The sequence below is a fragment of the Caretta caretta genome, chromosome 6 (genome assembly GCF_965140235.1).
Source record: "Caretta caretta isolate rCarCar2 chromosome 6, rCarCar1.hap1, whole genome shotgun sequence".
NCBI classification, from domain to species: domain Eukaryota; kingdom Metazoa; phylum Chordata; order Testudines; family Cheloniidae; genus Caretta; species Caretta caretta.
The window spans coordinates 35,179,143-35,201,937 of record NC_134211.1 but is presented as its reverse complement, the minus strand read 5'-3'; the positions used below and the strand labels follow the sequence as shown (position 1 = coordinate 35,201,937).

The window sequence follows — 22,795 nt, the reverse complement described above, 5'->3', positions numbered from 1 at the left end:
TTTATTTGAAGTGGAGAGACTCTTTTGGGGGTGGGGTGGGGGAAAATCCTTAAGTTAAATATATTGAATGAATATGTGAATGTGAGTAACAAAATTACAAAATGGCATGTTGTACTGTCTTCAGATCCCTAGTAGAATATCTTTAAGATCGCTATAAAAAACAAATAGTATATTATTACCCTTAACAGGTTTACATAGCTGATTCTGCATTATCTTGCACCTTCTGTATACATTTATTTACATGCGAAGTGTGTTTGAAAGGCTTCAGGTCAGAATTCTCTACTCTTGCACACTGGTGGTAATGTTACATCGCTTTATACAATTGTTAACAAATGCTTAAAATGCAAAGCCCTGGAGAATCAGGAGTTCTGATGGATTATGATGGATATGATGGATGTAATAATGGAGTTACACTGCTGTAAGGCTGGTGTAAATGAGATCAGAATCTGGTCTCCTGTTATGGTTTCACTTGTTGGGATGTTTGTATAAACCATGAATCGGTGTTCTGTCTTTAGACCTAGTACATTCTGCTGATGGATTTGCTTTTAGCAGGACCAGTTTTTGTTATTAGACTTGATTCTCTTTTGCCCTACAGTGCATGGAGTTGTTTATACCACTGTAACGTGGGGGTAAAATGTTATGAAAGTAAAATGCTCCATTTTGTATCCATTGATGTAAATGACTATTATATGGCTGGAGCACCTACAAAAAAAAATTAGTGGGTGCTTAGTCCCTGCCAGCAGCCAAACTCTCCCCCGTCCCCCCAGTGCCTCCTGCCTGCTGTGGATCAGCTGTTCCACGGTGTGCAGGAGGCATGAGAGGGTGGGAGAGGAACTGGGACAGGGCGTGCTCTGGGAAGTGGGGAGAACTGGGTTGGAAGAGGTGGGATGGGGGTGGGGCCTTGGGGGAAGGGGTGGAGTGGTGGCGGGGCCTGAGGCGGGGTGGGGATGTGGACTTGGGAGAAGGGATGGAGTGGGGGCGGGGCCTGGGGTTGAGCACCCCTGGGGAAACTTGGAAGCCAGCACCTGTGGGTGCTGGAACTACGTGTGTGGGAGGAATGCTGCTGCGCTCCCCGGTTTGAAGGAGTTTCCATTATATATAAAGGGTTTACAGTTAGGTTCAGGAGTGCTGGAACAGTTTGTATAGTAGGGGTGCTGAGAGCCACTGAACCAATCTCCGGTAGTGCCTCTTCTTAGTTCCTAAATCCTGTACTCTCCTTTTTCTTCTCACCCAGCATAGGGTATTTGTGGGAGGGCGGATGGAGGGAGCAGAGAAGAGTTACCCCCAGGAGAAAAGAGGGAGCAAACGTGAGCGTGGAACAGAGGTTGAGAGGCATCTGAGAAGAAGGACCTGGGGGAGAGCTGAGAGAAGTAGTGGGAACTGAAAGTCAGAGGGAACTCTGAGAGTGAGCGACTGTCATGGTGGAGAAAGGGTCTGAGTAAAGAAACAAAGTAAAGAACAAAGAAAGGAATGGAAAATGGAAGGAAACCCTAGTGCATAGAAAAACCCGAGTTTGGGGTTCAGATGTAGCAAGATTAGATGCTCTAACAGATAGGTATTGGTAACACAAAACATTAAAAAAAAATCATGTCAGACACCTACAACCCCCTAAAATTGTGTAAAAAAAAAACCTTGTGCTTTTAAAATAAATAAATGTTTGATTCTTTTTCCTTACCATCTGATTTTTGAGCCTTTAATTTACACCTGGTTCATGTCTTCCAGATTTTCTCTGCAACTGGGGGTCTAGAAACTTGTTTTAGAAATGAAACTGGATCTCAAGAATTCAGAAGCTGGGGCTTTAAGAGACACATCTAATGTTGTGATAGTTGCAATAAAAGTGTGAGTGTTGGTAACACTGGGAATGGTTCAAATTGTTACGCTGCTAGAGAACCTCAACCTCAAGGAATTCGTAAACCCCCACATTTCACTGTTGAGACACAAGCATGTGTAACACTGACAGACCCCAGTTGTCGGCGGGCAGGATCAAACCTGGGATCTCTGGAGCTAAATCCATGAGCCTCTACTGCATGAGTTAAAAGCCATGTGGCTGTTAGCTAAGGCTGTAGAGCAGACTCCTTAATCTCTAAGGTCATGTCTACACTACCCGCAGGATTGGCAGGTAGTGATCGATTTATTGGGGATCGATTTATCTCGTCTAGTGTAGATGCGATAAATCAATCCCCTATTGCTCTGCCGTCGACTCCGGAACCCCACCACTGCAAGAGGCGGAAGCGGAGTCGACGGGGGAGCGGCGGCTGTCGATCCCACGCTGCGAGGGCACACGAAGTAAGTGATTCTAAGTCGATCTAAGATACGTCGACTTCAGCTATGCTATTCTTGTAGCTGAAGTTGCGTATCTTAGATCGATCCCCACCCCCAGTGTAGACCAGGGCTAAGTGCCACTACATGGGACAGAACACCACACCCAGGAGGTGTGTAGGTTACATGTGCTCCATACAATCTCAGGCCAGCTGGTCTAAGTGGTTGACTATGTCAGTCTACAGCAGCTGAAGATCTAGCCTTTGATATTTTGGGCCTTCCAAAATAGACTCTAGTAATGTGCTGTAATTTGAAATTTTTTCTGTTTCGTAGCAGACTGTGGAAAGATGAAAGGGGTGTAAAATTCCTTAAAATAGCTATTTGCTGATGCTTTATTTTCCTACAATTTTCAAGCTTTCATTTTCTTTAAAAAAGTGGCCTCCTTTATTGCTCAATTGCTGGCATTTTCAGAGAGCCAAAGGGAGTTAGGTCTGAATCAACCTCTTAAGACCATGAACAACTAGTTGGGCATTCATTTGAAGAACTTTCAGGTTGTCCCGTTTACTTCAGGGACCGGCTTGGCCAGAAGCAGGAGAGCATGAAGATGCACAAGTCGATCCTCCCCATGGTGATAAGCTCAGCTTGGCCCAACCAGAAGATCCAGCTCCCTACGGCTGCTGTCACATACAGTAATATCTGAGCAATGAGGGAAACTGGGAAAGTTATGTAACATAGGGAGTGGAATGGAGTCACACATAATTTAACTTCATATGTTATTAAGGAAGAAGAAACTGCAAAACTTTATGAAAGACACTCAGGGAAGGTGTTTTTATCTTGATTCATCTTGCCAGTGGGAAGGAATGTGTGAAAACAGTTTGCATCATAATGAGGAGCCAGATAAGGAATATATTCCTCTTTTCTGAAAAACCTCAACAGGTATTAAAAGAAAAGGAAGGGGCTCAGTTTAACTGTCAGGCCAAGCACCACAGCGGGACTGCCGATTTATTGAGTGTTAAATGTCAGTATCAATGTAATAAAGATGGTACACAGTAGGTAATAAGCACTTTCCAGATGAGGAACCACTTTCAATAACTTGTCAACCTCTCTGGCGCTATGAATTATTTTTTTTTTTTTAAATGGGGGGGGAGGGCGGGAAACATATTCTGAGGTACTTGACTTACAGAAGCTGCAGCAACGCGTCTGAGTCTTCACTACAGTACAGAGAGCTGGTGTATTTTGATGACTTACCAGTTTGTGATTGGTCTGAAATCCCATCCTATCTCAAATCTAACACATCACCTTTTTTTTTTTTTTAACAAGGGAGAGATTACTTCAGAGTCCTTCCTTAAAGCTCAAGTGGACAGAATACGGGCCTAGATCCTGCAGACTTTACTCAGCACACTCACCTTGTCTGAGGGTTTCTCTAACTTCAACTGATAATGGCCTCCAAGGGCTTCCAAGCAGTGCCCAGGCCATGCCCACCACAGCACACCTAAAGGCAGGGGACAGGAAATACTTAGCTGCCCTTTTGAGCCACCAGAGTGGTGGAAAGGCGCTATAGTGTGGGCCAGGATCTGACTTGGGAGTGGGAGGCTCTTTTGCCCTATGAAAGGGTTAAGCTTTCTTCATCTAAATGTTAAAGATTTCGATATACGAGCTAAAAAGTGTTCTTGGAAGCAAGACAGGTGGTGTGGCAAAATGAGTGGGAGCTGAATCCCGGAACATGCACTTCATTGTAGTATAAATCACAGCATGGCCTTTAGTGCCACTGTGTGTTGACCCTATCTAGGGATGTGTTGTGTTCCAGGATCATCAACCCACTGAAGCATTTGCTTTCGGAAGCAGGGGAAATTGGGATGGAGGATGGAGCTATCAGATGCCATGGCTGGGTGATGGACATCATTAAAAGAATCCATTGTAGAGAACCTTGCCAGGTTGTTGCTCCCCATTATCATCTGTGACTGTCAAGTAGCTGAGCCCCAGAGGGCATGTTTATGCTGCAATTAAAACCGTGCGGCTGGCCCGTGCCAGCTGACTTGGGCTTGTGGGGCTTGGGCTCGCGGAGGTATTTAACTGCAGTGTAGACATTCTTGCTTGGGCTGGAGCCCTCTGAGATGGGAGGGTCCCACAGCTCCGGCTGAGCCCGAATGTCTACACGTGGGTATCTAATTGAAGTGTAGACATACCCAGAGTGTGTTTCTGGCAGGCCTAAAAATCCATTTCAAGTGGTTCTTCAATTCATAAAATTGGAAAAATACTATTTAATTTATAGATCCCTCTACACTACCAGATCATTTTCTCTTTTGGAAACTTTCTGAGTTGCGGGAAGCATGTAATCTTTTGAGTTTTTGAATACTTGATCTTCATAAAACTTCGGAGACAATGCTTAAAAACAAATCGAGGATTGGCAAAATGTAAATATGAGATATTATGGTATTTTTCTGAAGACTTGTTTCCTAGCACTCAGTGAACTTCTGGATCCTGCATAAAGCTGCTGGAGTATGACTCTTGACAGCTTTGCAAAATCCAGCTGATTGTTATGGAGTGAGATTTTTACATAGGCTGGGGCAATTGAATTGTGCTGGATCCTTTTCCATTTCAGTTTCTGTATCATTGAATTTTTCACTCGTTTTGTTTCTAAATTTAGTTTTACAGCATAAATACCAGGAACAAGAAGCACTTTAAAAAAAGAAAAAGAAAAAAAGCCCTCTTCTACAGAATATTAAAGGCATTATTTATTTAAAAGAACCTCAGCTTCCATTCCATACTACCTTATCAATTCCAGTACCAAGTGCTAAATATTAATCAGTTTAGCAGCAGCTGTAGGCTAGAGTAATTCCTACATTTTTTTTATTTAAATGTAAAGACATTTCTGTGTCTTAAACAATTTTAAATTGGTTCCCCTGCCCATTCCTGGTTTTACATAGAAATACTTGAGTAGACTGAGACACATACTGTGCATTGATCATATAACATATATAGATCATGTACAGTACAGGCTTTTTTAAAGCTTCTTTAACAAGTAAGTCCTGTGGTGATCACACATTTTCTTTTTCCAGGCGCTCAATGGGTATCATTTTACCACTAGAGGACAGGGGGCTGTGAAAAATATTAGAGAAAGATTAAGCTTTTCATTGAAGGAAAAAATATGGTTAGTATTTAACAATTATGAACCACTGAGTTTCTAGATCAAGCAAAACAACTGCTGGCATGTTTAGAGATGAAAATGGGCAGTAAACTGAAGTTACCTTCTGCTGCTGTTTGAACTGTTGAATCAATGTCTAGGTCTCTCTGCTGTAGGAAATCTTGAATCAACATTGTGCTTTCCTTGCTCCCGTGGACATCATTGGGAACACAAATGCAGATGAACTGTATCGAGTTAACTAGCCGGTATGGTTGAGGAGAGACTAAGACAGGCTTTCCTAATATGTGATACCGAGAGAGAGTGGGACTCTGCTGCTACTGTGGGCATCCCATAAGATGTGGTCCTAGACAAGACATTAAACTGTGGGGTATTGATAGTATTAATTTAGTAGGCATGGGTGGAAATGCTTTGGTATAGCACTAATCCTTTTTTTTTTTTTATTAAATAATACAGATATTAGAGAACAAGCTTAGGCCCAGTCCTTCAGCCCTGCTTCCCACAAGCGGAGGAAATGGCTTTTTAAAGTCAAGATCACTCTGTGGTGGTATGCTACTCATGAATTTTATGTCAATTGCTGCGGGACACTAAATCATTGTGGGGATAAGCAGGTTGTTTCTTTGCAAGGTCATGGGGCTGCTCTCATAAATAGGGACTGTTTGCTGAGTAGTGCTGCAGGATCCAATAGTTACCATGGCTAATACTAACCTTCATAATTGCTGTGCTTCCTCAGTTGGGGCCAGACCATCCTCTCGTGGTAAAACTTGCAAGAGAGATGTCTGGGGGGGAAATCTCTTCAGAAGATCTCCTCTTAAAGTAGTGAGGGGAAAGGCGGTTTCCCTTTGACCAGAAAGGGGCACTGGGCCCATCTTCACACCTTGCTGATCCCAGAGGATCCATTTCCATTCAGGCTGGCTGCTTCCGCTTTTTCTATTTTCTGGCCACAGTGGACCACAAGGGAGAACTTTGCTGAAAGGATACTATAATCTGTGGGGGATGACATGAGTGGTCCTGGCCCTGTTGTTCCCTTCCCTGAAGGGTGCAGCTTGAGGTCCAGGCAGGGGGAACAGTGCTGTAGAAGAGATGTGAGATCCATGTGAAATGAGACCTCCATGCACAGATCTCAGGGACCATCTGGGTCTGTGAGAGGCCTGACCCGAGTCACACTGAAATCAATGGGAATCTTGTCATTGATTTAAATGGGAGGAGAAGCAAGCATAAGGGTTCCCTTATTCCAAGGACTGTACTCAGGCTTCGAGTTCCTTTGAAGTTAATGATAGACTCAATTCACACTCTTATCATGCAAAATCCATGGCTCCCATAATCTTACACAGAAGGGGAGCTGTATGTATCTGAATGTGCATAAGTCACTAGCTTACGACTGGAAATTTCAAAGGAGCATATTGGAGTTAGGTGCCCGACTCCCATTGAAATTACCAGGGAATTCGGTGCCTAACCCTATTAGACTGCTTTGAAAAGCTTCACCTGTTTCTTTTTGTGTGTTCTGTCATGACATATAGTGACATTTTCTGTTTAGCCAGTATTTATACATAGGAAAAGGAAAATAATTTTATTTTCTTGTTCCCAAGTAAGCTCTGTTGTCTTATCCTTTTGCTGAACTTATCTCCTTGGCCACTACTTCCTTGGAAATCATTTGATAACACGATTTGTTCACTAGTTTATAGCTGGTAATGTTCCTAACAGTAGTTGCTGTGCAGAAACCTAAGCAGATGATAAAATATGAGCCATTTGGTATCATCTTAGTCACTAGTAGTAATAAATGTTAAACTTTTTCTTTTAACTAAGATCAATCAATACAGGGTTCTCTACACGGTGCCCCGACATGCTATGACTACTACTTATTCACTACTACCTCTTGTATAGGATGTCTAATGGGGTTTGACAGAATGTTTTAATAAGCAGTGCTGAGTTTTGAGAGCAGTACCCTGAAAGCTTTGTTAATGTGTGGTGACAAGATGTTCTGGCAGGTTGAACAGGTTTGGTATTCTAATCGAATTAGGCCAGCTCTTCCATATGTGACATCCTCACAATTGTGACAGCTTCACCCAGGGAAGGAGGATGTGCAAATGGCTGGCTGATGCTTGGGTATGCACAAGCATGGTAAAGACTCAGGGCTGGTTTGTGTGGTGCGTCACCTGACAGACGCAACACAGAAGACATAGTCCGAGAGGAGGACAAGCAAAAGTGGCTTTACATTGCCATTGTGCCACCCAGATTCCAGGCTGCTGGGCGGCCAAAATGGGCTCTGGTGTAAGTTAGAGCAGCCCCTGAGGCTTCCTATTGGCTTCAGCCCAAAATCTTCACAGCACTAAGTGCTACAACTATTCCCCCCTCCCATGTCATGCCTATATGCAAGGGCTTGTGAGAGTGGGAACACTTACTCCAGCCGACACTACTGCAGGGTTGTGGGAATTCTCCTCTGGCACCCTTCAGCCCCTTTACAGGCTCTATGTCTTCAGAATAATGTATAGGACCAGACCAGGGGCTGGAATCTGTCCCCCACTCCGTAGGTTATACCTTGGTGCTTAGGTAGTGTATACAGAACCTTCTTTCTTCTTCCATTCATGTTCAAAAAGTGATTATTACGATTGCAACCAGAGTTGAGTAGGAAAGGACCCTGTAAAGAACAAGTTTCAGAGTAGCAGCCGTCGCCTTAGAGACTAACCCATTTATTTGAGCATAAGCTTTCGTGAGCTACAGCTCACTTCATCGGATGCGTCCGATGTAGCTCACGAAAGCTTATGCTCAAATAAATGGGTTAGTCTCTAAGGGTATGTCTACACTACGGAATAAGGTTGAATTTATAGAAGTCGGTTTTTTAGAAATCGGTTTTATATATTCGAGTGTGTGCGTCCCCACAGAAAATGCTCTAAGTGCATTAACTCGGCGGAGCGCTTCCACAGTACCGAGGCTAGAGTCGACTTCCGGAGTGTTGCACTGTGGGTAGCTATCCCACAGTTCCCGCAGTCTCCGCTGCCCATTGGAATTCTGGGTTGAGATCCCAATGCCTGATGGGGCTAAAACAGTGTCGCGGGTGGTTCTGGGTACATATCGTCAGGCCCCCGTTCCCTCCCTCCCTCCGTGAAAGCAAGGGCAGACAATCGTTTCGCACCTTTTTTCCTGAGTTACCTGTGCAGACGCCATACCACGGCAAGCATGGAGCCTGCTCAGGTAACTGTCACCCTATGTCTCCTGGGTGCTGGCAGACGTGGTATGGCTTTGCTACACAGTAGCAGCAGCCCCTTGCCTTGTGGCAGCAGACGGTACAGTACGACTGGTAGCCGTCATCGTCATGTCTGAGGTGCTCCTGGCCACGTCAGCTGGGAGCGCCTGGGCAGACATGAGGGCAGGGACTAAATTTGGAGTGACTTGACCAGGTCATTCTCTTTAGTCCTGCAGTCAGTCCTATTGAACCGTCTTATGGTGAGCAGGCAGGCGATACGGATTGCTAGCAGTCGTACTGTACCATCTTCTGCCAGGCAGGCAAGAGATGAGGATGGCTAGCAGTCGTACTGTACCATCTTCTGCCGAGCAGCCATGAGATGTGGATGGCATGCAGTCCTTCTGCACCGTCTGCTGCCAGCCAAAGATGTAAAAGATAGATGGAGTGGATCAAAACAAGAAATAGACCAGATTTGTTTTGTACTCATTTGCTTCCCCCCCTCCCCTGTCTAGGGGACTCATTCCTCTAGGTCACACTGCAGTCACTCACAGAGAAGGTGCAGCGAGGTAAATCTAGCCATGTATCAATCAGAATCAGAGGCCAGGCTAACCTCCTTGTTCCAATAAGAACGATAACTTAGGTGCACCATTTCTTATTGGAACCCTCCGTGAAGTCCTGCCTGAAATACTCCTTGATGTAAAGACACCCCCTTTGTTGATTTTAGCTCCCTGAAGCCAACCCTGTAAGCCGTGTCATCAGTCGCCCCTCCCTCCGTCAGAGCAACGGCAGACAATCGTTCCGCGCCTTTTTTCTGTGCGGACGCCATACCAAGGCAAGCATGGAGGCCACTCAGCTCACTTTGGCAATTAGGAGCACATTAAACACCACACGCATTATCCAGCAGTATATGCAGCACCGGAACCTGGCAAAGCGATACCGGGCGAGGAGGCGATGTCAGCGCGGTCCCGTGAGTGATCAGGACATGGACACAGATTTCTCTGAAAGCATGGGCCCTGCCAATGCATGCATCATGGTGCTAATGGGGCAGGTTCATGCTGTGGAACGCCGATTCTGGGCTCGGGAAACAAGCACAGAGTGGTGGGACCGCATAGTGTTGCAGGTTTGGGACGATTCCCAGTGGCTGCGAAACTTTCGCATGCATAAGGGCACTTTCATGGAACTTTGACTTGCTTTCCCCTGCCCTGAGGCGCATGAATACCAAGATGAGAGCAGCCCTCATAGTTGAGAAGCGAGTGGCGATAGCCCTGTGGAAGCTTGCAACGCCAGACAGCTACCGGTCAGTTGGGAATCAATTTGGAGTGGGCAAATCTACTGTGGGGGCTGCTGTGATGCAAGTAGCCCACGCAATCAAAGATCTGCTGATATCAAGGGTAGTGACCCTGGGAAATGTGCAGGTCATAGTGGATGGCTTTGCTGCAATGGGATTCCCTAACTGTGGTGGGGCCATAGACGGAACCCATATCCCTATCTTGGCACCAGAGCACCAAGCCGCCGAGTACATAAACCGCAAGGGGTACTTTTTGATAGTGCTGCAAGCTCTGGTGGATCACAAGGGACGTTTCACCAACATCAACGTGGGATGGCCGGGAAAGGTGCATGACGCTCGCATCTTCAGGAACTCTGGTCTGTTTCAAAAGCTGCAGGAAGGGACTTTATTCCCAGACCAGAAAATAACTGTCGGGGATGTTGAAATGCCTAATGTATCCTTGGGGACCCAGCCTACCCCTTAATGCCATGGCTCATGAAGCCGTACACAGGCAGCCTGGACAGTAGTCAGGAGCTGTTCAACTACAGGCTGAGCAAGTGCAGAATGGTGGTAGAATGTGCATTTGGACGTTTAAAGGCGCGCTGGTGCAGTTTACTGACTCGCTTAGACCTCAGCGAAACCAATATTCCCACTGTTATTACTGCTTGCTGTGTGCTCCACAATATCTGTGAGAGTAAGGGGGAGACCTTTGTGGCGGGGTGGGAGGTTGAGGCAGATTGCCTGGCTGCTGGTTACGCGCAGCCAGACACCAGGGCGGTTAGAAGAACACAGGAGGGCGCGGTACGCATCAGAGAAGCTTTGAAAACCAGTTTCATGACTGGCCAGGCTACGGTGTGACAGTTCTGTTGGTTTCTCCTTGATGAAACCCCCCGCCCCTTGGTTCACTCTACTTCCCTGTAAGCTAACCACCCGCCCCTCCTCCCTTCAATCACCGCTTGCAGAGGCAATAAAGTCATTGTTGCTTCACATTCATGCATTCTTTATTCATTCATCACACAAATAGGGGGATGACTACCAAGGTAGCCCAGGAGGGGTGATGGAGGAGGGAAGGAAAATGCCACACAGCACTTTAAGCACAGCACTTTAAAAGTTTACAACTTTAAAATTTATTGAATGACAGCCTTCTTTTTTTTGGGCAATCCTCTGTGGTGGAGTGGCTGGTTGGCCGGAGGCCCCCCCACCGCGTTCTTGGGCGTCTGGTTGTGGAGGCTATGGAACTTGGGGAGGAGGGCGGTTGGTTACACAGGGGCTGTAGTGGCAGTCTGTGCTCCAGCTGCCTTTGCTGCAGCTCAACCATACACTGGAGCATACTGGTTTGGTCCTCCAGCAGCCTCAGCATTGAATCCTGCCTCCTCTCATCACGCTGCCGCCACATTTGAGTTTCAGCCCTCTCTTCAGCCCGCCACTTACTGTCTTCAGCCCGCCACCTCTCCTCCCGGTCATTTTGTGCTTTCCTGCACTCTGACATTATTTGCCTCCACGCATTCGTCTGTGCTCTGTCAGTGTGGGAGGACAGCATGAGCTCGGAGAACATTTTATTGCGAGTGCGTTTTTTTTTTCTTTCTAAGCTTCACTAGTCTCTGGGAAGGAGAAGATCCTGTGATCATTGAAACACATGCAGCTGGTGGAGAAAAAAAAAGGGACAGCAGTATTTAAAAAGACACATTTTATAAAACAGTGGCTACACTCTTTCAGGATAATCCTTGCTGTTAACATTGCATACATAGCACATGTTTTTTCGTTACAAGGTCGCATTTTGCCTCCCCCCACCGTGTGGCTACCCCCTCAACTTTCCCCCCTCCCTGTGGCTAACAGCAGGGAACATTTCTGTTTAGCCACAGGCAAACAGCCCAGCAGGAATGGGCTCCTCTGAGTGTCCCCTGAAGAAAAACACTCTATTTCAACCAGGTGACCATGAATTATATCTCACTCTCCTGAGGATAACACAGAGAGATAAAGAACGGATGATGTTTGAATGCCAGCAAACATACACTGCAATGCTGTATTCTACAATGTTTCCCGAGTACGTGTTACTGGCCTGGAGTGGTAAAGTGTCCTACCATGAAGGACGCAATAAGGCTGCCCTCCCCAGAAACCTTTTGCAAAGGCTTTAGGAGTACATCTAGGAGAACCGCGAATGCCAGGGCAAAGTAATCCTTTCACATGCTTGCTTTTAAACCATGTATAGTATTTTAAAAGGTACACTCACCAGAGGTCCCTTCTCCGCCTGCTGGGTCCAGGAGGCAGCCTTGGGTGGGTTCGGGGGGTACTGGCTCCAGGTCCAGGGTGAGAAACAGTTCCTGGCTGTCGGGAAAACCAGTTTCTCCGCTTGCTTGCTGTGAGCTATCTACAACCTCCTCCTCATCATCATCTTCTTCTTCGTCCCCAAAACCTGCTTCCGTATTGCCTCCATCTCCATTGAAGGAGTCAAACAACACGGCTGGGGTAGTGGTGACTGAACCCCCTAAAATGGCATGCAGCTCATCATAGAAGCGGCATGTTTGGGGCTCTGACCCGGAGAGGCCGTTCGCCTCTCTGGTTTTCTGGTAGGCTTGCCTCAGCTCCTTCAGTTTCACGCGGCACTGCTTCGGGTCCCTGTTATGGCCTCTGTCCTTCATGCCCTGGGAGATTTTGACAAAGGTTTTGGCATTTCGAAAACTGGAACGGAGTTCTGATAGCACGGATTCCTCTCCCCCAAACAGCGATCAGATCCCGTACCTCCCGTTCGGTCTATGCTGGAGCTCTTTTGCGATTCTGGGACTCCATCATGGTCACCTGTGCTGATGAGCTCTGCATGGTCACCTGCAGCTTGCCACGCTGGCCAAACAGGAAATGAGATTCAAAAGTTCGCGGTTCTTTTCCTGTCTAACTGGCCAGTGCATCTGAGTTGAGAGTGCTGTCCAGAGCGGTCACAATGGAGCACTCTGGGATAGCTCCCGGAGGCCAATACCATCGAATTGTGTCCACAGTACCCCAAATTCGAGCCGGCAAGGTCGATTTAAGCGCTAATCCACTTGTCAGGGGTGGAGTAAGGAAATCGATTTTAAGAGCCCTTTAAATCAAAATAAAGGGCTTCATTGTGTGGACGGGTACAGGTTTACATCGATTTAACGCTGCTAAATTTGACCTAAAGTCCTAATGTAGACCAGGGCTTAGGTGCCACTAGTACTCCTTTTTCTTTTTGTAAAGAACAAGTTAGAGATCCAAGGAAACAGTTGCTGTATTTTTCCTTGGAAGAAAGGTAACTCTTCTGAAACAGGCGGTTCTCTAGTCTGTGTGCCCACTCTACTCACTTTGTGCCACTCAGGAGTGGAGACTGATATTGAATGCCAAAGCTGGAGTTACCTCCAGCTGGGGAGTCTGCAGCAGGGGCAGAGCCAGAGCAAGAATAGCTTGTCTCTAAGCCCCTCTGTCTCTGCAGCCCTTAGCACAAAGGTTATGTCATGTCAAGAATTATAACATTCATAAACCAGTCGGAGAACACTTCAATCTCTCTGGTCATGCAATCACAGACATGAAGGTCGCTATCTTAAAAGAAAAAAACTTCAAATCCAGACTCCAGCGAGAAACTGCTGAATTGGAATTCATTTGCAAATTGGATACTATTAATTTAGGCTTAAATAGAGACTGGGAATGGCTAAGTCATTATGCAAGGTAGCCTATTTCCCCTTTTTTTTTTCCTACCCCCCCCCCCCCCCCCCCCCAGACGTTCTGTTTAAACTTGGAGAGTGGTCAGTTTGGATGAGCTATTACCAGCAGGATAGTGAGTTTGTGTGTGTGGTTTTTGGAGGGGGGTGAGAAAACCTGGATTTGTGCAGGAAATGGCCCACCTTGATTATCATGCACATTGTGTAGAGAGTTGTCACTTTGGATGGGCTATTACCAGCAGGACAGTGAGTTTGTGTGTGGGGGGGTGGAGGGTGAGAAAACCTGGATTTGTGCTGGAAATGGCCCAACTTGATATCACTTTAGATAAGCTATTACCAGCAGGAGAGTGGGGTGGGAGGAGGTATTGTTTCATGGTCTCTGTGTGTATATAAAGTCTGCTGCAGTATCCACGGTATGCATCCGATGAAGTGAGCTGTAGCTCACGAAAGCTCATGCTCAAATAAATTGGTTAGTCTAAGGTGCCACAAGTACTCCTTTTCTTTTTGCGAATACAGACTAACATGGCTGTTACTCTGAAAGGTTATGTCTGTCTACTTTCCCCACCCCACACTGCATCCAGAGTATGTATGACACAGCAGAGAATCTGACCTCATATCTCTGTTCACTGTCAACTCTCCTCCTTTTTATGTAAACCTTCAGCACTTTTCATTTAAATTTTTCAGCAATGTTACAGTGAAAGTCCTCATTCTCCTTGCATTGTACAGTTTTACTTGGGCCCAAATTCTCTTAGGGTTGATGCTTTTTGAGAACATTAAATCATTTCTCTGGCTTCCAGTGCATTGGGTTATTGAAAGTCGTTTTTTTTTTTTTTTTTTTGAGAGTCAGGAATGCCTGTATAAGTCGGCAAGATATGCAAGCTTTGCAAAGAGAAATTAGCCTCTAGGAGTCAATCCTAAAAATGTTCATATGTATAAAACACTTTTAAAAATTATTTTTTTAAATAAACCCAAAGAAGATGCAAGTATTATGGGTGGGACTTTAAAAAACAACAACCCCAAAGCTGTGAATGGGCTTGAATTAGGCACCCAATCCAATTAAAATTCTCTTAGACTCCTTTGAAACCCCAGCCTGTAACTTTTATGTCATGCTTTGTACAAATAGTACGCCAGCATATTTTACAGAATTAATAATTAAAGTTGCAGAGATAAATATTAGCAGAAAGAAAGAGAAACTAAGAAATATAGGAGAACCAACATGTTTCTCATGGAGATTTGAAATACAATGAAAAATCAAAGAAAATTGAGAAATATAAGAAGGCTAGCCTAGATGGCAAATGTTGCAGAGAAGATTATTGCACAAACAGTGACAATGTAGTGGACAGTCAGGGCCAAAATGAGTGAGGTAAGCTGGAGTAGGTGAACAGAAAGTTTTAAAAACACGGATGGGACTGGAATCTGAAATGAAAGAGGAACCAGCACAATCATACTTCTCAGTACGGGTGAGAAGGCAGGTCCCAGCATTCTGATAGACTTCCAATAACAGATGTATGGAAGAAACAAAGGGACCAAAAAACCCCTCACTTACAGTTCTTCAGCTATTTTCATTGCACAAAAATAAAAAATACTATTGCATAAGAAATTCTAATTAATAAGTTGACATGTCAGCACCATCACCAGGCTTTTTAGTGTCTGAGCCCATAGTTTCACAAGTTGCTTTATGGGCTCTTAAAAAGAAACACATTACACCATCAAACTCGTAGAAAACATATTTCATTCCTTTTATAGATCACTCTTAGTTTTGCAAGATACAGAATAGAAGTTTCTGCTCAGTAACTTCTCAGAGCATCTCAGGTTTCCTTTTATATTCTAAGTTAGTCTGTGTAAATCTAGGGAAAAAAAGATTTGCTGACCTTGCAAATAAATATCCTGCTTTTCCCCAGTGATCTAGTGTCTCTTAGCAATTGATGTAGAAAACCATAAGTAGTATGCCAGCAGAGAGTGATCTTGACTTAAAAGCTGTTTCCTCTGATTGGTTTTATTAGCTAGATTGTCTGGATAAGGAATGAGTTTAATAATTCCGTTGACTATTAGGAATGCAAAATACTTTCTTAAATTGAACAGAGTACTAAATCATAACCTGAAGTCTTAGTCGATAATTTTCCATTATTTTCTCTTGAAGTCTTTCCCTTTATGAAGAGTACTATGTGATATTTAATGTTTAGACAGAGAGTGAAGACTTCAGTTTTTAAAGTTTCATTCAAAGAAAAGCCCCACCCACATACAGTACGTTAATATGTATTTATTTAGTTTATATCTGCATCAGAAAGGCATTTTCCTTCAGACAAGCTCCATAAATAGCTCCGGTTGTTTCTATCCTTTGTTACTGAGGATTGTGGTTTTCTGTTTTGTTTTTTTTTAATCTAGTATCAAAACTTTCATTAAAGACACAAAGGGATGGCCTAAAGCCTTACAATCCAGTTAAAAAAAAAATCGAAGTTTCCTGAAACCATGTATTCAAATGCCAACACCAGTAAAATTAGCCCTGTGTTCTTCTGAAACACTGCAAATGAATACGTACGGGAACTCCTCACTTAACGTTGTAGTTATGTTCCTGAAAAATGCGACTTTAAGCGAAACGATGTTAAGCGAATCCAATTTCCCCATAAGACTTAGTGTAAATGAGGGGGTTAGGTTCCAGGGAAATTTTTTTTACCAGACAAGACCTATATATGTATATACACACACAGTAAAAGTTTTATACAAACAATTTAATACTGGTACACAGTGATGATGACTGTGAAGCTTGGTTGAGGTGGAGGAGTCAGAGGGTGGGATAGTTCCCAGGGAATGCCTTACTGCTAAACTATGCACTAGCAAGTGGCTGAGCCCTCAAGGGTTAACTCTCTCACTCTACAAGGCAGCAGGAAAGGAGGGAGGGCAGACAGAGACAGAGAGTCACACCCTGTGTGTGTTTGAGAGAGAGAGATGCGCATTTCCCCTTTAAGTATGGAGAGTGGGGTCAGAAGTACACTGCCTTGTTAATTAGATCAGCAAGCTGAGACCAGATCGCAGCTCCCTCCCTCTGTGTGTCCCCCCTGCTCTATGGAAGGTAGGGTAAAAGGGGTGTAGGAGCAGGGGGGGAGGGGGACACCCTGACATTAGGCCCCCTCTTCTTCCCCTCGCCCCGACACAGCAAGCAGGAGTCTCGGGGAGCAGCTCAAAGACAGAGGGCAGGAGCAGCACATGGTAGTGGGGGGAGGGACAGCTGAACTGACGCAAGCTGCACAGGGAAGTTAAGGGAGCGGGGAGCTGCTGGGGGGCTGCCCGTCCACCCTGGTTCCAACCACCCACCAGCTAGCTGCAACAGGCTGCTCTTCCTGCAAGCAGTGGACAAAGCAGGCGGCTGCCAAAAGACGGTTAGAAGGGAGCATTGCACAACTTTAAACGAGCATGTTCCCTAATTGATCAGCAAGGTAACAACGAAACAGTGTTAACTGGGACGACTTTAAGTGAGGAGTTCCAGTATTCAATTCAGCGTACGTCTATACTGCAGTCCGAGGTGTGGTTGCAGCTCATGTACACAAACCTGTGCTAGCTTTACCAGAAATCGCATGGCAAAAACTAGCAGTGAAGATGCCGCGGCGCCAGTTTCAATGTGGACTAGCAACATGAGTAGGTATCTAGAGTCCCAGGTGTTCTTGTACAGTCCACTCGGAGGCCTCTACACTGCTATTTTTTTTTTTTTTTTTTTTGCCATACTGGTGTGGGTACGTTTACCTGCATTTCAGTCACAGCTTGGATTGCAGTGTAGACTCCTTGCAGGTTTCATAAGACTGGAGTTTTGCCCCAGTCTTTCTAAAAATATCTCTTTTCTTGTCATGAAGTTCTCTAGGTATCTGCCTACCTACTGTCCTGTATCCCAGAAGTGGCTGCATTTCAGTGTTGAAATGATTTTCTGCTTCTGCATGGTTTCAGAAGCAGTTTGAGCTCCTTAGGATGAATGATGCTATTTAAATGTAATATGTTGATTAAAGGAATAGTACTAAAAAGATCTCAAAAAAACCAAAGACAGGATATAAAATCAGGACAGAAAACATTTCAGTAAATTTCTTTGCTCGTTTTATGTTATTTGTTTAGGATCTGTGCTGGCTAGCACAAGAGAACATGCTGTACTTTCCTAGGCTCTGTAGAAAATAATGCATTTTAGATTTGACACCACTGCATAACCTGTCACTTAATGTAATGCATTGATAGAGTGAGATCATGGAATCCCATCTAGCGGCTCTAATCACTTTTGACTGTATCTGGCTTGGCTCAGCTGAAAACTATTCTCTCTAGACCCTTTGGTTGTACTTCAACCTCAGTGAAGTTTTGGATTGAAGGAAAATATACATCACCAAGTCATGAAATGGCAGCCATACAGTCATTTATAACAATATGTAGAATGTGGCACAGAGCAATTTGGCAGCCATGTTTATATATTATAACTGTACAGTAGGTTTAGTTGTACTTTTGTGAAGTTACTTCCTTTATAAAAGAAAACTATTCTGTATTACTTCAGTACCTGGTCCAAAGAATACACCACAGTCAAGGTCAGGTTTCCTTTCAAGGCAAATAGTGAGTATAAAGTAAGACAGTCCCTTCTGTATACTGCAACTTTTAAATTGTGAAAAGCCTGAATTGGAGTATTAAGGGAAGATTTGTCTTTGAGTGATACACCAAAACTGGAGGTTAAACGTCAAATCTACAACTTGTTCTCTTATAATGTGAGAGTGGAAGGTCAGTGACAGAGTAACATGAGAATATCAGTTTTATCAGACGTGGAATCAGTAGACCTCTGTAGACATGCTTTCCATGTCTGAGGGAGATTCTGCATGTGTTTGGGAGTTTGTGTTTTGATTTAGGTGTTGATAGTGGGAAGAATACTGTTCTACTTTAATCATTCTGATGTGGCCAAATACTGGCCTCCCGTCACCTTGGCAGAAATGATGAGTTTACCTTGTTATCGCTGTTTGACTACAGAATCAGCAGTTGTCCAGGACTGTCATGGCTGACAGTTCAGAGGCTCCTGGAGTAATTTACACTGTGCAGGAGAGTTCAAGAAATATTACTACTTTATTCAACATCTGAGAGGGAAAACAGATGAAAACTGAGACTGTGTCAGGAAACTCTGACTCACAGGCAGATGATACCCAGAAGCTGCGGAACCTCCATAGCATGCATGTCTTTACAGCCAACTAGATGTCCTTGTGTTCTTTATTTTGGATAGTGACTACATTGAGTTAACTATGAAAAGCACTATGAGAATCTACAAGTGCCAGGCATATTTAGAGCAGTGTCTGAAATGTAAATAAGAATATTAATATTAGCTCCAGATACCTAATTCCCTCTCAAGGGAATACTAATTAATATTCAAATAATCTCAACATTTGAAAAGATTAAAAGGAAAAGTGTTTGTTTGGTTTTAAATAATGCTCTTAGATTTTAACATTAATTATTACCTAAAGTAGCACAAAATCCTATTTAGGACAGTTGGAAACAGATATCTGAACACGCAGAATGCTGAGAGATGTAGTATTAGTTTTCCATCCTGCTGTTTTAATGAGATTAATTGCATGTTTCCACTCAGCACCTAGAAGTAAATGGCTGATGGAAGGTTGGAAGAATAGTGTTGTAGAAAATGGATGCTAACAGGCCTCTGAAATATGATGATTACCAGCTATTTGAGATTCAGTGGCTGTAATATGATAATGAGCTATTATATTATGCAGGGAGAAATGATTGAAAGAGAAGTGACATGAAATAGAATTATATGAAAAATAAGACAAGATCTCATTTTGTTATTCTCCTGCCTGTTTCTTATGACAAATATTAAATAGGAAAGTTGAAATTTCCATTTATAAATGGAAATTCTCTGAGGAAGCCAATGTCAATCTAAAGTGATAAGTTTTATTTGTCAGGAAAGACTAGAAGACGAACAGCTGATCATATTAGCTAGACCTTGGCCATCAAGCTCAGCATCAGTAGGACAGTGCTTTGGATTAGTCAGTCAGAGTTGAAACATGACTTTTTTTCTGAAACACTGTTTGTATCATAGTTCACATCAGTATTGTTTTCTGTTGGTGCATCACAGCACCACTTAAGATATACTATATCTCATTGTGAATCTCATCCTAGTCACATACTCTGCATACGATTGCCTATGTAATTTCTTTTGTTTCTTACACCACATTACTCCAGTGCATGGGAGTGTGTCATGATCTGGCTGTAAACAAACAAACCGACTTTTTGATCTGTGCTGTGTCTTCAGTTGCACTCATGTAAAGCTTTAAACAGTGGGATTTTCAGAAGTGCCAATGTGACTTCAGAACACAGATTCCATTGAAATTCACGTAATTAATCCTAAATCACTTTGCTTTTGAAAAATCCCACCCGTCATCCATAACTTCCAAGTCCTTTATGAAGGTGGATGTACACTATATGAACCTCTTGTTACAGATGGCAAAAATAAGTCAGTAGGTACCCAATTCATGAATGCGCCACATCTCTTTTACACGGGCATAGTATAAAGCACCACAAGAGGAAAAATCCCCAGCATAGGGGAGGGGCAAAGACAGTGTAAGAGTTACCTTGGTCCCTACAGGTCTCGTGCTGAACTTTGTACTGGTGCATGATTTAACAGAACCTAGAGACTTGTCCATTGCTTATTACACCAGGCGAGGGAAGCAGAGGAGGGAGAAATTGCAATGTATCTGCATGTGTTCCAGCAAAACAACTGGCATATTTGGCTTTCCAGCCTTGATGATGTCTCTTTAAGAGAAATAGAGTTACAGACGGTTGTTAGACATTGTAGAGGCACAGATGGTTTCCATATCTCTGAACAAGAAAACAACAAAAGTGGGGGGGAAGAAACCTACATGGCTAACTAGAAAAGTAAATTCATTAGGGGTAAAAGAGCATCCTTTTAAAATGTGAAAATCCTTGCATGAAACAACATGACTGGATTGGAACACTAATGTGCAAATCAATAATTAAGGGGTTCATTCTCCACTCCCTTGCACTTGGGGTAGTCAGGCAGGCCCACCTTTGCAAAATAAGACTGAGATATGACTGTTCTGGTCTGGTAGCCTTTTACACCTACTCTGCCCAAGCTTAAATGGCTACACAAGGTGCAGTGAGGTGGAAAAATAGACCCAAACATGTTATTTCCACTCTTTTGTGCAAGTAGGCATACAGTAATTCTATTTGAGGATTAAAATATCCTTGGGAACCCATGCTCTAATGATGTTTAGAAATCTGTTTAATCTCTGTATAAACAAAATAAATACAAAACTACTCATTAGTTAAGTGATAGAAAACAAAGAGTTGCAGTAAACATCTGCTCCTCAGGATATTGAGTAGTTAGAAGTGGGGTGTCCCTGGTGCAGTATTAGAACCAATATTTCTAAATATTTACTATTGACTTTGAGGTGGAAGGGGACAGCAAATTAGTGAAGATAGTTGGTGACGCTAAATGATTGTGCCCAAAGAAAGGAATTTGTGAGAAATGTATATATTGAATTAAAGATAGGATTTTTATTGGTTTTAGGGGAATTTCTATGGTGCTTGTCACCATAGTATGTGAGCAGCTCAGAGACCTCATTTTAATACCCTTGGGAAGTCGGAAATATGGTTAGCCTCATGTGACAGATGGCAAATGAAGGGACATGAAGAGAGAAGTCTGGATTTTCAGTGGTTCTGAGTGATGCAAAACTGCCATAAATGGGAATTGAGGATTACACTATGTCCTAAGTGGGCATAAAGTTCCTCCCCTCCTGCTTCTCTCTCCCCTGCTGTAAATGACTGTCAGGGACAGAAGGGACTATTCTCACCCGTATATTGGTCTCTAGAGCCATTATGAGGCAGCACAAGTCACAGGTGCTCTTAGGATTCTCTGACTTGTGGCAGAAGCTGGTTTGGCCCATGGAAAAACTCAGATTCCTAGTGAGTGTAAAGATGACTTAAATCAACCTTTGCTTCCTTCCCCTCAGCTGTGCTGAGCAATGCTGCAGTGCAGAGGGGCTGATTAGAAGCTGAACGTAGCCCTGTGTGTCTAAAGCTGGGCACCTAAACATTAAGATCAGATTTTCAAAAATGACTTAAGTGACTTACCCAAATTTTACATGGCACAGCCAGGGTTTAACCCTGTTCTCCTGCCTTGCAGCCCTGAATCATAGGGCCATCCTGCCCCAAAACTTGCTCATTAGACAACACTTCAGTTGCCGTCTTTCATAAATAGAAGTAAATTGGGAGGTGCAAGTGCCTGTAAGGATAGTATAACAAAATGGGAGCTCCGGGCATTTAGAAATCTGGACAAAGTGAAAAGTACCATTCCACATGCCATTTAAAATTAGACTGTGCAGACTGCAAGGGGAATATATGGTAGTGATTGGCTTGCATTGGCAGCAGAGATTATGGCTGAATAGATGGAAATCGTATGTTTGTGATTCTGTAACCTAAAGCCCTTGGTGGATTGGACAGCCCTATGGCAGATGAACTTGCTTCTCATGCAGCAGCAGTTAAGAACAAATAGAGACGCTCAGGAGAGGACAGAAAGCAATACCGTGCCTCATGCTACTCTTTGGGGGGAATAATGTGCACAGAGGAGTGGAAACTGTGTGAGGTTGCACTCAAATGCCCTGAGCTGCGGGTCTGGCAAAACGCTGCTTGGTGTATGGAGGAGGCTGGAAGGAAAAGACGCCTGTATCCCATTAGTTTATTTCCCTACCCCGCCAAACTAGACCCATGTATTTTTAAATTAATGCTGCTGCCAGATGGACAATCATAATGAGGAGTGAGGCTACAAGTGTTCTATAAACTGAGCCTTAGCAGGCCTGTTTTGTTTCTGAAATCTGAAGATGACGAAGATAGAACCCTCTTTGAGTCGTTATTTCTGTCTAAGCATCACCCAGGTCTTAATAGTACCTGACAAGCAGGGCAGAGTTTTACAAACTAAGGCACTTTTCTAGCCCCTCTGCTGTTGTGTGCTTTCAGTCCACCCTATGGGATTGTGGGCCCTGTGGTGCACCGGGGCTAAGGCAGGCTCCCTGCCTGCCCTGGCCCTGTGCTGTTTCCAGAAGCGGCTGGCACCATGTCCCTGTTGCCCCTGGGGGGGATGGACAGAGGGCTCCGTGCATGGTCCTTGCTTTCAGGCACTGCCCCCTACAGCTCCCATTGGCCAGGAACAGGGAACCACGGCCAATGGGAGCTTTGGGACTGGTATCTGCAGGTGAGGGCAGTGCGCGGTGGAGCCGCCTGCTCCACCTCACCCCCAG

At 44.2% G+C, this 22,795-nt stretch overlaps 1 protein-coding gene across 6 annotated transcripts in view; it reads left to right on the top strand.

Annotated features, from left to right (window-relative positions):
* Window positions 1-22,795, top strand: part of GALNT18 (polypeptide N-acetylgalactosaminyltransferase 18) — a 387,970-nt gene that overhangs the window by 125,595 nt on the left and 239,580 nt on the right. The window contains exon 1 of one of the 6 annotated variants that reach the window (XM_048854236.2): window positions 16,552-16,590. The exons of the other annotated variants lie outside the window; for them this stretch is intronic. Coding sequence (XP_048710193.1) covers window positions 16,584-16,590 — 7 coding nt within the window. The 5' untranslated portion in view covers window positions 16,552-16,583. Of the gene's footprint in view, window positions 1-16,551; window positions 16,591-22,795 lie in introns of those variants that run through there. 6 annotated transcript variants of the gene reach the window in all.